Raw genomic sequence first — 15,358 nt, 5'->3', positions numbered from 1 at the left:
TTTTCGACTTTGCCCTGTTGCGCGTATGCTTCGAGGCGGACTGCCAGGAACTGCTCTAAATATCTGTGTAGCTGAGCGAGTGCTGAGGTAGATTCATGAACTAAGATTGTGTGCTTGGAGGGCTTCGCTTCGATTTATGCAAAGTGTCTTCCAGTGAAGCCAGCGATGGCAACTCGGTCGCAGAGTCCAAGTGGGATCAGGAGTTGTGACGATCCCATCAGTACGGCGTTGATAAGTACTTTGTCTTGGGCAACAGCGAGAACAGGCCATACTATTATAGCAACGAATTTTAGCTGTCACTTATGCCTCAGTTGCCATCGCAAAAGTCTATTCCATCAAAGCAAAGAAGCAGCGACAAAAGCTCGCGTGCTATACGCCTTTCTGAAAAGACATATTTTTGAGGGAAACAGAGGGAAGAGCTATTTTATTGATTCAAAGAATATAAGAAAAATAACAAAGGTCAAAAAAGTGTCTAGCTGAAGAAAAAGAAGAAGGCATTGGCAGTTCTCTCGTCCATTAGTTTGACAATGAACGAGAAAGAAGGAGGTTGAGAAAAGGCACAAAGCACCTTTCAACCTCCATGTCCACCACAGCCTCAGTCCCAGCTCGAAGCTGGAACCTACACCGCCAATCCTTCCAGCAAGCCTTTCGGCAAGCCTTCAGGAATGACACCAATGCCAATGCCTTTTCCGTCAATTCCTTATTCCCTCAGTACCTCAAGCGTTATTTCAGGACTATCTGACAGACACACCATACTCCGGAGAGTACGGCAAGTCCAGGCTATAACAGACACGCTTGTATCGTCCAAGGCGGGACCCGATCGTTCAGGATAGCCACTGAAGGTGATCGAGCTCTTCTTCGCGGGGCCGATGCGACTAATGGTCTCCCAAAATGAACAATAGACCTCGACGTAGCGCCCACCTTTGTGTCAAGCCAGGAGTCGAACCTGCAAACGTGCCCGGAAACACTACCGACACATACAAAAAGTTGGTGGACCTTTGAAAAAGGCCACTACGGTTAATCACAGCTAAAACACGGGTGTGAGCGTGTGTAAAGCAGCAGAAGCAGTGTTATAAAGGAATTTACCTGTGCTTGGCTTAAGGCCGCGTTTATGACGATTACGACTGCGCGAAATAGAAAAGCATGGAGATAATAAGGGAAAGAGAAGCGAAAAGGCAACTGAGCTGAGATAGCCGGACTTTATAACCATGGGAATTCTTGTCGATTCTGATTGGCCGCCGCTTGAACAGCAAACTTCTCAAAGCTGCCCCGCGCAAATTTTGTGATTTGGGTTGGTTTACCCATAGTCGCATCCAAGGATGGGCGATACTGCTTCTGTTGGATATGCAGTTCTGCACCACTCCCTCTTTCAATGAAGATGGTGATGAAGTACGCCATGCGCATGTATGGATAAATAACAAATAGTAAATGCACGTTGTTTGCAGCTTCACGCGACAAACATGATGTGACATTTAAACAGGTCGATAAACAACCTCTCTTTTACTTTTCTCAGCTACACATCCACCAGCTTTTAAGATTACTACTGACAAGTACTGTATCATACTCATAAGCTCAAGTTTCAAATGGTAGTACAGACAACGACAGCGCGACGCTTCTTGTCTTGCCTTCTCGACATCCACCTTGCCACGAGGATGCAGCGACAGTTTTAGCTAAATATAATTCTCCCACATTGTTCTGCATCGAAACTCAAGCAGAAGTGCTCTCGGCTGAAACTACATTCCCACAATCACTGAAGCATAAAAGTTAAATGAAGCAAAAATGTGCATATGTAAAATATCCGTACAGTGAACGCCGGCTGTATACACTTGTTCTGAATTTTAGCTAATGCAAATTCTTTCAGATAAAAGATCAAACCACTCTATATCATGATTATGGACTGTACTGATGTTTTGCGGCATGATAAGTGCTTTTTTAAAAGAAGAGCTAGAGGAGCTTCTCCTATGATATCATCACTTAGTGTTTATTAGTAATGAGAGCAAGATATCGAACATAGTAGAGACTGTTCTCTATGTCATGCTCTGTGTGTTTCGGTATGATTTTGAGATTACTAGCTTATAGATACATAGACTTACATTCTCAAATTTTATCGTTCTCAGCAGGATATTAGCTTGCTATGATGTCTTTCTTCAACTACAATCGTCTGACGGGCAGTGGTTTTCAATGAATAGCAATACCGGCAGTTGTATGTATGCATCATAGAAATCGCTCTTGAAAGCCGTTCCTCGGCTCGTATTCAGTCTCCTTGGGAAGCATCTTTGCAGGCAGGTAAAACTGCAGCTAACTCAAGCAGAACCACTTGGATTCAATGAGATCGTATTAAATTAGCAATAATATGTTTAAAGTGATAAAGTAAACAGCAGGAGAGGCTTAACCAACGACAAACACTGTAAGAAAGATGTAGGTTGTGAAAGTAGGACTTTTTACCCAGGAATCTCTCCAGCAGTCTCTCCCTGCACGACCTGATTCTCGATTTCAAACTGGCCGTGACGATGAAGCCAGAGCTTGCAAGTATGTTTCGTGCCCTTTGCTTCCGTTTTTCGTGTGCACCGGTCCGCAATAATTTGGACGTGAATTTTTGCTACTTTGGCTTTGTAAGCATCCCGTATCATGCATAATGCAATGACGCCAAACAACCCTGACACAAGCCGCGCATTTGCTTATAACTTACTTGAGAGCTGCAATCAAGGTCTCAATCGTACAGAGAGGACATCATAGAGCGGTTGTTAGAGACGGGTTTGCTCGACATAAAGTGTAGGTGTGGACAAAGAATAGACTTTGGAACGGACTTGGGCCACAAGTCATCTTTCCGCTCAGAATTCTCGTCGCATATCGAGCACACTCGTGTTTCGTTTTGCACAATGTTGTGAGTAAAGTCATTTGTTATTACTTCACATTGGAGAGAGATGCGCAAAGACGTTAGAGAATGTGAAAGAGAGACTGCGTTACTTGGACGACGAGATCCTTGTGTAACTTAGACCCGTTCAATTGTTTTGCAGGATGACCTGTCGAAAGATATTGACAGTTTGCTGCATTTCTCCTTTCAACATACCCAGCGTAATATTGCATATGGGGACGAGGAAAAATCAATATCTACTGGAATCTAAATTTGTGCTCGATGACATGGAGTGATTTTCCAGCTACATAAAGCATAGTTGTTACAAGGCATCTTTCGCGCAGCAGGACAAAGCAGGCAGGCAGCTGTCGAAGGGCGATTGAAATGACTCATTAAGTCAAGAATACATGCGTTTCCATTTCAGACGTGTGTTGTAATACTTGGATTACATTGAGATGATTAATAAGAGACAAAGCAGTCGAGCACTACGCATAATCTGATTGCTTCTTCCACCAATCACAGGGCATCCTTTTCCTTTCATGACTGAGATCACGATACCACACCGTGTAGCGAGCAGTGCTTTCGACACACAGACACACTAAATTCATATTCCGTTCCAAACAATAAAAAAGGATTATGATTGCTTCTTGGTCGATTCGCTCTCTTCCCTTTACTATTCCTGCCCATCTACCATTATCAGTAAAGAGTATAAAAGAACAACGGAAATTGGCAACCTGCCTTCAAAAAGAGTTACCATGGATATCATACAGCCTTCCGAATATTACGACGAAGTACGTCTTTTTTTTTTCTTTTTACCTCTTGCCTCAGTTTTGAACTTTATTTTCGAACAATAATAAACTTACCGAGATCCCGAACTATTTTTTTTTTCACTCGTGGTGGTGATTGGTTAATTGATGGTTGTTGTTGTAATGTAAAGGCAAGTGGCGGTCAAATTCCAGTTTTTCGACCGTCCATGGAACAATTCAAAGACTTCAAGACGTTTATGGAAGCGATCGATCCTTACGGACGACATTCTGGTATTGTCAAGGTGGTCCCTCCCAAAGAATGGTATAGAATGTTCTGACTTTTCTTTTTTTGTGGCCGAGAATAAAATGTTGTTAAGCGAAGCTAATGTGGAAATTGTACATACTAATTGATCCCTTTATCGTTGTTACTGCTCGTCTTGCAGGAAGGACAAGCTGCCCGACATCAAGCGCCACTTGGAACGACTACGGGTGCGCAACCCAATCGTAAATGTCGCAGCTTAAAAAAAGAGGGGTTTCTTTTGTATCCACATACACACACCCACTAACTTTTTTCATTAATTTTTTCACATGTTACTATTGATTAATGATAGATTCAACATATAATGGGCAGCCGTGGCATGTACACGCAAACCAATGTCGAGAAGCGACGGCCGTATACGCTGGCTCAATGGCTTGCATTGTGCGAACAATCAGAGCACCGACCACCTGAAGTAGGATGCGATCGGACAGCCCGACAACCTGTGACACCGTTAAGCCGAAAGCGGGATAAAGTCTGTAGCAACAGTAACAATCGAGAAGGTTTGTTCATCGCCGTTTCGGGTCGCACGAAATATGCGGAATCTGCCAAACTTAAAAACAAACGTGTGCTTTCTTTTTGTTTTTTAGTACAACAACAAAAGCAACAGCAGCCACCTTCTGCCAATGTATAAGAGAGTGTGAGAGAGAGGAAAGGGTGCCGCTGATATGTATAGCTGTCGCTAACTAGGTCGTTACACTATGTAGACGAGATCAAAGTCCTTAGCTGCTGCGCATGAATCTTCCTCTCCACTGAAAAATAAACGCCAGATTCTATCCGATGAGATTGCATTGGCACAGTCTGATACGTCAGTACCACTCCCACGCGATCTGCATTGCCCTGATCCTGATAAATACAGCGTGGAATACTGCAAGGAGCTTGAACGAAACTACTGGCGAAATTTAACATTCACTCAACCAATGTACGGTGCAGACATGGCTGGAAGTAAGTATTTCTTCGTTCTACTCTCTCGTCAGAATATGTTTTAAACATGGCTGTGGTCCCAACAAGCTAATTGATTATTGCGTCTAGCCTTGTTTGATAAATCTGTCCGTGCATGGAATGTCAATAGCTTGGACAATATGTTGAATCGGTTAGGGGTTTCTGTCCCCGGCGTAAACGAGCCTTACTTGTACTTTGGCATGTGGAAAGCGACTTTTGCATGGCACGTTGAGGTCAGTGATGCAGTCGGCTTGCGCTTTATCCAATGGTCGTTTTTAACACAAAAAGCTGTCTGTACATTTAGGACATGGATCTGTACTCCATCAACTATTTACACTTTGGCGCACCCAAGCAATGGTATGCTATACCAACAACACATACGAAAAAGTTCGAAAATGTCATGCAAAGTATGTGATTTCCATGTTTAGCCGCTTACCGTTGATACCTAATAATGTGTCTGTGTTGCTAATCACATATACTATAGACCTATTCCCACAAGAACACAAAGAATGCCCCGAATTCCTACGCCACAAAACGTTCATCATATCGCCGAAATTACTGCACAACCATTCGATCCCTGTCCATCGCTGTGTCCAGCATGAAGGCGAGTTCATGATCACGTTCCCCTTTGGCTACCATGCTGGTTACAACCTTGGGCTGAATTGCGCAGAAAGCGTCAACTTTGCGTTGGATTCATGGATTGAAATTGGAAAGCGGGCGAAAGCGTGCAGCTGCATATCGGACAGTGTCATGATCGACGTATCTATATTCGATCAGCAAAACGACGACGCCAACGACGCTGACGACAACGGCAGTTTGCTAAACGAACAAGTGCGAGGCGTAAAGGAGAGCAGTGGTAAAAATCAAACGCCTGCAAAGAAAAAGCGGTCTTCTGGTAAAAAATCTACTGGTAACGACGTCGAGCAAGCAAACCGAAAAAGCGGAGGACGACGTGCAACAAAACGATCTCTCCCTGATAGCACCAATGAAAACAGTGGCCATAGCGACATGGCGAGTCGAAAAACACATGACCAGCAACACGCTCGTAAAAGGTCCAAAGCATCGCCATCTTCATAAAAAAAACGTATCTCAGCAAACATCGCCCTTTACACCATGACCACTACTTTATCCTTTACTTTACTTCGTAAATACTCGATATTATTTTCTACCCCATTACGTATATAGTTTCTTTCTTTTCCTTAGTGTGTAAATTAGTTTTTTTTTTGTAAGTGCCTTAATATCACATCATCTGGTAATATAGTCTCCTCCTCCTCTTTTGTCCTTTTGTCTCTCTCTCAAATCTGTTAAAATCATTACATATACACTCTTTCTTGTACCTACCACTAGAACTCTAAAGCTTCGTTAAAAACAATTGTACTCTCGTCATTCGCTCTCTGCATTACATATAGAACATATACTCTATTGCATATCCAATTTCTGCAGACATTAATTAATCTATTTTAACATTCAACAACGAAAGCTTTGGAAAATATAAACAATGTTGACTACATACATATTAAAGGACTTTAAAAGGCAGTGATTGACAGATTTCAATAAGATAGAATTTAGCCCAGGATTAAGCGGTCGGTTTTACACTTCTTTTGCCGCTTAGCCAAGTCCTACTATCGAAGATATACTGTATGGATACATTGTCATAAAGAGAAACAAAAGTTGTTGGAAAGCTATTAAATGCTTTTACATCTTCTTAAGACAGCAGTACAGTCAAATTCCGCCTTTTTCAGTTCAAACAGTCTTTATTTTACCATAGGTGAAAATTAGCACAAAGGTTAAATCATCAGACAGAGCTCTTTGGGTAAAAGAAATGCAGACTATGAACCCTCTAGAAATAATTTGATGATCAATTTACATGCTCCTGTCAAGAGTCTTGTAAGCAATATCGTGCTCACCTTTGATCATTTTTTAAATATAGAAACAAAGCGTATCGTCAGCTTTGACAAACGTAGTAATCGGTGATACGTCTATGATTCAACTACTTAGTGAGGTTGAACCTAAGTGGGATCCGGCTGTTGACTAGGTTATGAGCAGTTACCGTTACAATATAGATTAGCAGCTCATACCTACAATAAGCAAGGTACATGACCACCCCGTTCACCGTGGCGATGGATACTGTAGGCACATGGAAAAGAATGATCTTTTGAAGCATATTTCTTACAATACTCCTGTAGACCATCAAAAGATGTCCCTGATTTAGCTAGATTCATGTATAATGTGGAAAGGACGGTCATCCTACTACATAGCAAGCGACCTAACTCTACTTATATGTCTCCTCCATTTGAATCCACTTCCTTATTCATGCTACCAGTACAGCGCGACGTCTTTATTCTGTTATTTACAAATCAGTACTCAAGATATTTGGGCTAGATGAAGATATATCGATCATCGGTAGCATTGAGCTCGAGACACTCGTGCAACCTCTGGCCATCACCGTCACTTAAAAAGTCGGCAAACAAGGCCGTGCAGGAAAAGTTATCTGCTGCTGTGAAGAACTTCATATTGCTCAATGCGGCAATGTAATACCGAGCTGAAAAAAGTCAGGTTGTTGATTTTCTGACTGGTGTGTAAGTTGTCCAAGTGCTTGAGGTTGTCATCCATCGGATTGTTGAGCTTGAGCAGTTTGTGGACGGGACGAGTGTGAGCCAAAGAGGTTGTCGTGAAGATCCAAAGGAAAGCTGGACCAAGTTCCAAATTTCCAGGTCTCTGTCGAAATTGAGTGCAAGTCCAGGTCGCCAGCAAGTCAGAGTGGCGGTCCAAGCTCTGTACTTTGTCCAGGTGACACAAAAAAGATGCCCTGATCAGAAAGCTGTACTGAGGATGGGCAAATTGGACCGAGCTTGCCTTGCGCTTTGTGATGGTCAACTTTGTTGGACTCGCTGGCTTTGTTTAAAGCCACTAGGATCAAGCCCAGGCACAGTCAACAAGAATTATGTAGCTTTGTGTGAGGATTACTATCCCACAAAACAGTACACTTTGTCTTTTAATGCCACGTGTCCTTCTATGATCGCGTCGCGAATAAAAACGGCGAACTCTCAAGCATGTAAAAGCTCTCTCGCGTCTCCCTTCTCTCCATAACAACAACACTCCGCTAACACTTCATCATGAAACTGGCCTTTCTAGCATCAGCGCTTACATGCCTTGTTGCTGTTGTCTCCGGTGCCATTGAACTTGAAGATGGTAAACTTTATAATTTTTCTTAGTTTACGAATGGTTGCCGCTAAACCAGTCTTTTCGTCATTACTTTAGGTTTTGAAAAAGTTACTTGCGGCAGCACAATTAAACTTACACATCAACCCTCTGGATACAAACTCCATTCACACGGCGTTTCTTACGGTAAACCATTCTGCATTGCTTTCGAATCCCATCCTTTCCGGTTTTCTCAACACTTTTAAAAGGCTAAACAGCGTCCTTTTCCTTTGGAATAATTTGTATAGGAAGCGGTTCGGGGCAGCAATCGATTACAGCTTTCGCCGAAGCAGACGATAGCAACAGTTTCTGGCTTATACAGGCCGGTGCAGGCAAGAGATGCAAGCGAGGGTAATGTGTGATGATGTATAAACCAGGAGGGAACCGGGGGGAAAGTGCAATAATAACCATCTACGTATATTAGTGAGCCGGTACCGTGTGGATCGATAGTACGCTTACGCCATGCCAACACAAAGGCATATCTTCACAGCCATCTCCACTCTTCGCCGTTGTCACGGCAGCAGGAAGTCAGCTGCTATGATGGTGAAGATACTGGTAATTGATCGCTTGGCTTTTAGATACATGCTATTTTAAAAAAAAAGTGAGTTATTGTTAACTTCATCTGTGTCTACTTGTTTAGGCGATGATTGGAAGGTGGAATGTCCATCAGGAAAATACTGGACTCGTGAGGAGCCTATCCAGCTGTCACATATGGATAGCAAGACCTATCTGACATCTAGCACTAGCCATCAATATGGACAACCTATTCCGGGCCAACTGGAAGTAGCAGCTGCAAAAACTTCATCCAAATCAACACATTGGATAGCACAGGTAAGAAGGGTATTCTTCGGGCTAGGACGCAAGCCTCATGGTAGAAACTTACATAAGAGTTGCTTTTACTTTTGGTTTAAAAATGTAGGAGGGCATCTATTTTGCAGAAAATACACAGTAGAAGGGAGCAAAAAAAAATATAAAATAGACTTTTCAAAAGAAAGAAGAATGTGGACGAGTTGTGTGTGATGCGTGTATACTATTTGGGAAGGAGAAGGGCGGGGGAACAGGGGAAATGATGCGAGAGTTTCTATTTAAACGATGGCTTCTGTGCATCCCAAGGCTGCGGGTTTATAGTTGTCCACTTTGTCAGCGTCCGAAGGCAGCACAAAGTCCTTTTCCTCCTTGCCATAATGTGATGCCAGTGCATCTTGACAAGCCTACAATGGGTCACGATTCATTAGGCATACATTTACTACCAAATCAATATACTCCCTCCTCTTCCTCTGAGCAACAACTAAAACTTACTCTGTATTCTGCCATCTTTAACGAACTGCCAAATCCTTCGCCCAACTTGTTTTCACCCGAGAACACGCCAATGACAAACACAGGTGCGCTTGACAGACGACCCGTTTCAGAAAGGAGGCGTGACACGGGTGCTTCCTGACCCGTCTTTTTCATTAATGCCGACAAGTATCGCTTTGGGTTCTCCAGTTTGATCAGAGGTCGTACGTCGAGTTCGCGCGACAAGATATGGGCGTGTACGAATTTTTTGGCAGCTTCGGGGCCTTGTTCCTGGTAAAGAGCACCAACCAATGCATTGAAGCATTCGGCCAGGACGGTCGATTGCACCTCCTCGTCATGCTCCCGACGCACAACATCCTGTAGTCCAACCTCGCGGCCGATATGTGATAGCGATCGGTATCCAATGTATTTCTTCAATACTTCGTTGAATGCAGACATGTGCATCGATGGGTACTTGCTGTGCAGATACTCAGTCGCGTATAGTCCAAGGACACGCTTGCCTATCAGAAAACACATTAGTTTTCTTCTTCATACGTGTTTCCACACATTAAAGCGGTTATACGCGTATGTGCGTGTATAGAGCGTTCGGTTTTAAAGTTGTATAGGTGTATGTACCGAGATAAGTCAAGTTCGTTGCTGAAGAATGTGTCACGGCTTGTTCCAAAAGCGAGGGGCTGAGCGACTGCAGGCCTACACGAGCACCGAACGCACTCAAGGTCGAGTTGTTGCTGGTAGGCGTTGCGACGTTAGGTGGAAGTTCCTGTTGTTCGTTCATGACAGGTGCTTTTGCGTGGAATGCCATTACACGGGTCGCTGGGAAAGGTAACACATAAAAAAAGTTAATTGACAAGGCCCAGGTTTTTACGCGATGCGGTATAGCCCTCCATTTCTCTTTTCTCTCTTGCATACCTCGTACGCATCGTAATGGTGCCGTTTGGCAGCGAGCTCGAGACAGTGCACCAATCATGATTGTTTATGTGTGGAAGTGAAGAAAAATAGAAAGAGTGCTTTGTATGGTGTGTGTGTGTGTGCTAAACGGGAAAAGAGGGCCTGGGTTAGCACCCGACAATGTCGGTGGCTTTGACTTGTAAATAATCGCTGAATTCGGAATACATTTTGGTTCTTACCCCCCCCCTCCAACCCGCACCTCAACAAAAAAACACCTCCATTTTACTTGCAACAATGTTTGGCGCGTGGGCAAAGCGAGCAGCTACAAATCAGGGCATGCGTTCCATGTCCTCGAGACTGGCCTCTGTAAGGGAATTGGAATCTACCAAACATACATATACCACAACGTCTCCCTCTCTTCCCTTCACCAAACAGACAAACTCATTACCTTGGACACGATTTGACACTTTGAAATATCATGTATTAGGCCACTCGGCACGCGTCAACGGAACAACACAAAGGTCATGGTACTGCTTACGAAGAAGCATTAAACCTTATTCAAGTCGACAGAAAAGAACGATTAAAGATGCTCGAACGAGTCGACAAAGAAATAACCCGTGTCAAGAAGGGTAATCATTCGCTTCCCCTATTTTGTATTGTTTCACAAAACGAATGTTGACAACCTTCCCGGGTATTCATGTGTATAGGCAGTGAACCAACGCAAGCAGCACAACTCTCGGCTTTGAACGCACTCAAGTTTGATTTGCAAGTCAAGTCTGAATTAAACGATTCCGAAGTTCGACGCAACTTCTCAAACAGCAACTGTAAGAAGAACCTCTTGCTATATATATATATATATATATATTACAACGACAGCAACGACGACGCATATATACGCACGCACACACCTATTTACGGATCCTATCAAACTGACGGATGTGTACGTTTATTTTAGTGGACATGGAACGACCTGTGTACCGGTACTTGCGTCAGAAGCAATTTGAAAAGGCACCACGCAAACAATTGTTACAACGTGTCACCCAAATGAACGTCATTCCAGACTTGCTTCCATTGGGCTTGGTCCCTACGGTCGAAGTCGCTATTCAGTTGAAGGGACAGGATGGTGCTGTGGAACCCGGTGTATTCACCAAGCCAGAGCAGGTAAGAGCAAAATGCATTCAACAAGTCGGAGCATATGTCAGAGATTGATTGAACCGAGAGGAAAGATACCTGACATGACAAACGCAAAATCCTCTGTAGAGCATTGAAGCACCAAAGATCGACGTGACCAACTTCCATACCGACAAACGACTATACACAATTCTCCTCGTAGACCCCGATTCGCCTGACGTCGCCAACAAAACGTATCAACAACACTGCCATTGGTTAATAACAAACGTGCCATTATCTGCTACGGAAACAACAGTTGCTGGAGGTGACACTGTGCTGGACTATGTTCCTCCCCATCCGCAAAAGGGCACCAAATACCACCGCTACACACTGATTGCATATGAGCAACCTAATGGAGGCAGTGACAAGGTCGACATCAAGGCTGACAAGCGTGAAGGTTTTGATGTCAAGGCTTTTGCACAAACACACGGTCTCCAACCCCGTGGCGTGTCCTTCTTCCGCCAGGTGTGGGATGAGACTGTCAGCAGTATCTACAACGACATCTTGGGTGAGTCTTTCCTCCATTGGATATGCAGTGATGCTTTTACTAACTACCATGTGGGGAATTTACTTGCTATAGGCGTTCCTGAACCTGTGTATGGCAAACCACCAAAACCACAGCGTTATATCCGTAGAGCTGTGTATATTTAAAAATTATAATAATTTTGCTAGATTTATCTTTCCTCATTTGAACATACAAAAAAAAAGCTGTCAATCTCTAAATACATTTTCTTTCGTTTCCCTCCCCCTTCCCCCTGTGTACCATAAAAATATGCTGCGTCTTCCATGCAACTCTTGCTTTCGGACACGACTTGTTTCTTATTCGCGTGCTGCTGCAGTCTTCAGACAATACAACACCCCTGCTGCAACTGATGTTGGACCAGAAGGTTCTTCAACAATTTGCACCGCAAATACCATTACTGAAAATGACCCAATCCATCGCGTCAACTTGTGCGTCGGTCAGATCGTCAGCGTCGAACAACATCCCGAAGCCAACCACTTGTTCATTGAGCAAGGTGATTCATACAAAAGCAAAATCCTTTGAAAACGACAGCGTAACCAATGGCTAACTATTTGTAATAGTGAATGTCAATGAGGAAGAGCCCCGGACCATTGTAAGCGGACTAGCGCCCTATATGGCCAAAGAGTCACTCTTGGTAATAATAGCAAACTGTTTGCGTTCGATACATACTTTTCTCTAATCTCATATCGATGGAAACAGAACAAACGCGTTGTCGTCGTGAGCAACATGAAACCGTCTCGATTCAGAGGCGTGCTATCCTCGGGTATGCTATTGGCAGCATCGAACAAGGATTCCAAAGCCGTCGAGTTACTTGAACCTTCTGCAACTAGTCAAATTGGCGAACGCGTACAGGTCGAATCGCAGCATCCAACAGGTGAACCTGATCCAGTATTGAAACCAAAGCAAAAAATCTTTGAAAGCGTCGCACAGTCTTTGGCAACGGATGCACACAAGGTTGCAACCTACAAGGGCTATAGATTGGTAACCACGAACGATGGCGGTCAGCCTATCCAATGCAAGAGTATAGCCCATGGTCAGATATCATAAAAAAATAAAAAAAGGGAGTTTATTGTCATTACAGAGTGTACATAATTCAAGTGTGTATTAATCGAATCGTCGTCGGTTCAAGAGAATGCCCTTGAGAGAACGGATTTCGCCCTTGAGTCCGCTGGTTGCTTCCATACCGACGGCTGGTGTTGATGTAGAATAAAGGGAAGGGGTATGCATATATTCGGGCTTATTGATGGTATTGCGCAGATTCATAATCGAGGTACCAAAGTCCGTGTATAGTTCCACATTGTTCTTGCTTTCCTTGTGCCGTGCCTGTGCTTGAGCGACCATATATGCCAACCGATCCGCCAATGCAGCCTGCTTTTCTGCAAGTTGTGCACTCACGTCCACCTTTTCCGCCTTCTTTTTTTTCTTTTTCTTCTTCTCGTCATCCTTTGCATCAGCAACCACAGCCTTTACGTCTTTGACTGAATCCTTCTCCTCCTCAATAGCATCGTCAGTATCAGCCGAATCTTTGCCAGCGAGTTGACCGCCTAATTTATCCAATACTGTCGTTTGTTGCTTATACCGACCAGTTCGGTACGCAGTAACGGCATTGAATGTCGGAAGCAACAGGCGCTACATATACATATCACAATATGAGTACCGCCAAAGAATTATACGATTTATATGTGAGAATCGATCTTCCAGTACATGAATGAAACTCTGCCATTACCTTGACAATGCCTACAACACCAGCTGTCACACTAACTGTTCCCACACCGAAAAGAAGCGCAATGGCAACAAGACGCTGGATTGGCATTGCTGGTGCTGGTGGTAGCGGTTGGTATACGATACTTGGTTGCTGCTGCTGATATACTGGACGTGTGGGAATCAATGGTGCAGAGGGTGCTGTTGCTGGTGAGCTCGCCTATCAAACTGATCAGTATGGATATTCGTCTTTAAGAAGAGCGAGGGAAGACTTACAGTGGGTCCCGCAGGTACAGAAGGAACAGCTTCATCCACTCGCTTGAACGCCTCTTGTATTTCAGTAGGATTCAATCCCTTCTTTTGTAAGAATGCAACCTTTTTGACTGTTTCAGCAGACTTGACGTTTGGCGACGACAGGAAAGAAACTGCTGATTTTATAAGTTGCTCGTTTAATGGTGCGCTACTACTATCGTTTGGTGCAGTAGCAGTAGCAGCGGTGGTGGTGTTAGAACTACTACTGCTGGGAGGAGATGTATTTGACAAAGCTGTCTGCTGGTTACTGCTGTTGTTTTTTGGTTCTTCGACCATAGTGCTGTATCTGACGTGTGTGTGCCGTTGTGAGGAGAAAAAGAAGAAAGGGGGTGGGGGGTATAAAAACAAGTTTAATGCTTGGTGCAAGCGATTTCCTTTATTTTCACATGCTGACTAAAATGGTATGTGTAAGAAAGCCCGCATGTATAGCGGGGTTCCCCACATATCACTCACCCGCATTTGGGCTATAGATTTTATTGAGGCACGTTAATGACAGCCAGGACACTGTGGTATCGTTTTATGGCAAAAAGCAAGAGCAAATTTCCCATCCATCTTAGCTATCCCACTCTTAGAGTATCACTTGGTCGTCGGGCGCTACTGTTGCCGGACCGACGTTCAATTATTACGGTCTAGATGGTTGGAATTAAACTATTAATACTACGCGAGCTGTAATTCTATCTTACCATCGTAGAGATATCACCACTTGACAGAAATTATATAAAAGCACATAGTATCATATATTTTGCTTCCTATACGAGTCGGTCAAAGACTTAACACACATTATATAGATATGACTATAATGCATCATCAGAAAAATTAATCACACTGTCAAAAATCATTGTACTAATTGATAAAACCATCATGATACAAGTCTCCTGGTCTTATGTGCTAGTAGCAATCACATGCAATTTAATCAAGAATAACAATTCCTTGGATATACAGCATAATGAGCAGTATTGAAACCATATACAGCGTTTTTGTATCAGTGAACCACTACGTAATGGATAATGGCAGGAATAGTAAAGGGAAGAGGCGAATCGACCAAGAAGCAATCATAATCCTTTTTTATTGTTTGGAACGGAATATGAATTTAGTGTGTCTGTGTGTCGAAAGCACTGCTCGCTACACGGTGTGGTATCGTGATCTCAGTCATGAAAGGAAAGGGATGCCCTGTGATTGGTGGAAGAAGCAATCAGATTATGCGTAGTGCTCGACTGCTTTGTCTCTTATTAATCATCTCAATGTAATCCAAGTATTACAACACACGTCTGAAATGGAAACGCATGTATTCTTGACATTTTAATCGCCCTTCGTCAGCTGCCTGCCTGCTTTGTCCTGCCGCGCGAAAGATGCCCTGTAACAACTATGCTTTATGTAGCCGGAAGATCACTACATGTCATCGAGCTCAA

At 43.5% G+C, this 15,358-nt stretch overlaps 6 protein-coding genes across 6 annotated transcripts; 4 read left to right on the top strand and 2 right to left on the bottom strand.

Annotated features, from left to right (window-relative positions):
* Positions 1-3,609: 3,609 nt before the first annotated feature.
* Positions 3,610-5,935, top strand: BDB00DRAFT_874734 (JmjC domain, hydroxylase-domain-containing protein; the record flags this gene model as incomplete). Its single annotated transcript, XM_053127257.1, has 9 exons — positions 3,610-3,645; positions 3,792-3,922; positions 4,044-4,104; positions 4,212-4,419; positions 4,507-4,544; positions 4,624-4,861; positions 4,949-5,091; positions 5,163-5,265; positions 5,343-5,935. The coding sequence occupies 9 exons, from the start codon at positions 3,610-3,612 to the stop codon at positions 5,933-5,935; spliced, it is 1,551 nt and encodes a 516-aa protein (XP_052977309.1).
* Positions 5,936-8,303: 2,368 nt separating this feature from the next.
* On the top strand, positions 8,304-9,079 carry BDB00DRAFT_767723 (MIR motif-containing protein; the record flags this gene model as incomplete). The annotated part of the gene is made up of 3 exons (XM_053119695.1): positions 8,304-8,410; positions 8,484-8,614; positions 8,700-9,079. Coding segments are annotated over 3 exons (618 nt in total), but the record flags the coding sequence as incomplete, so codon positions are not given.
* A 65-nt stretch (positions 9,080-9,144) lies between these two features.
* BDB00DRAFT_874732 (ribonuclease III domain-containing protein) lies at positions 9,145-10,322 on the bottom strand (the record flags this gene model as incomplete). The annotated part of the gene is made up of 4 exons (XM_053127256.1): positions 9,145-9,270; positions 9,359-9,855; positions 9,971-10,168; positions 10,265-10,322. The coding sequence occupies 4 exons, from the start codon at positions 10,320-10,322 to the stop codon at positions 9,145-9,147; spliced, it is 879 nt and encodes a 292-aa protein (XP_052977307.1).
* A 528-nt stretch (positions 10,323-10,850) lies between these two features.
* On the top strand, positions 10,851-12,127 carry BDB00DRAFT_834929 (phosphatidylethanolamine-binding protein). Its single transcript, XM_053124362.1, has 3 exons — positions 10,851-11,404; positions 11,504-11,921; positions 11,994-12,127. Exons 1-3 carry the CDS (start codon positions 11,180-11,182, stop codon positions 12,062-12,064), a joined length of 714 nt encoding a protein of 237 aa, XP_052977306.1. The 5' UTR covers positions 10,851-11,179; the 3' UTR covers positions 12,065-12,127.
* BDB00DRAFT_834925 (uncharacterized protein) lies at positions 12,128-12,999 on the top strand. The gene is made up of 3 exons (XM_053124361.1): positions 12,128-12,429; positions 12,497-12,570; positions 12,636-12,999. The coding sequence occupies exons 1-3, from the start codon at positions 12,186-12,188 to the stop codon at positions 12,981-12,983; spliced, it is 666 nt and encodes a 221-aa protein (XP_052977305.1). The 5' UTR covers positions 12,128-12,185; the 3' UTR covers positions 12,984-12,999.
* BDB00DRAFT_834924 (peroxisomal membrane anchor protein conserved region-domain-containing protein) lies at positions 13,000-14,284 on the bottom strand. Its single transcript, XM_053124360.1, has 3 exons — positions 13,914-14,284; positions 13,663-13,857; positions 13,000-13,565 (listed from the first exon to the last, which is right to left on the bottom strand). The coding sequence occupies exons 1-3, from the start codon at positions 14,223-14,225 to the stop codon at positions 13,041-13,043; spliced, it is 1,032 nt and encodes a 343-aa protein (XP_052977304.1). The 5' UTR covers positions 14,226-14,284; the 3' UTR covers positions 13,000-13,040.
* Positions 14,285-15,358: the final 1,074 nt, after the last annotated feature.

Source organism: Zychaea mexicana (assembly GCF_025766255.1).
Source record: "Zychaea mexicana strain RSA 1403 chromosome Unknown BDB00scaffold_63, whole genome shotgun sequence".
In the NCBI taxonomy this organism is placed as follows: Eukaryota; Fungi; Mucoromycota; class Mucoromycetes; order Mucorales; family Lichtheimiaceae; genus Zychaea; species Zychaea mexicana.
This window is presented reverse-complemented; position numbering and strand designations above follow the sequence as displayed.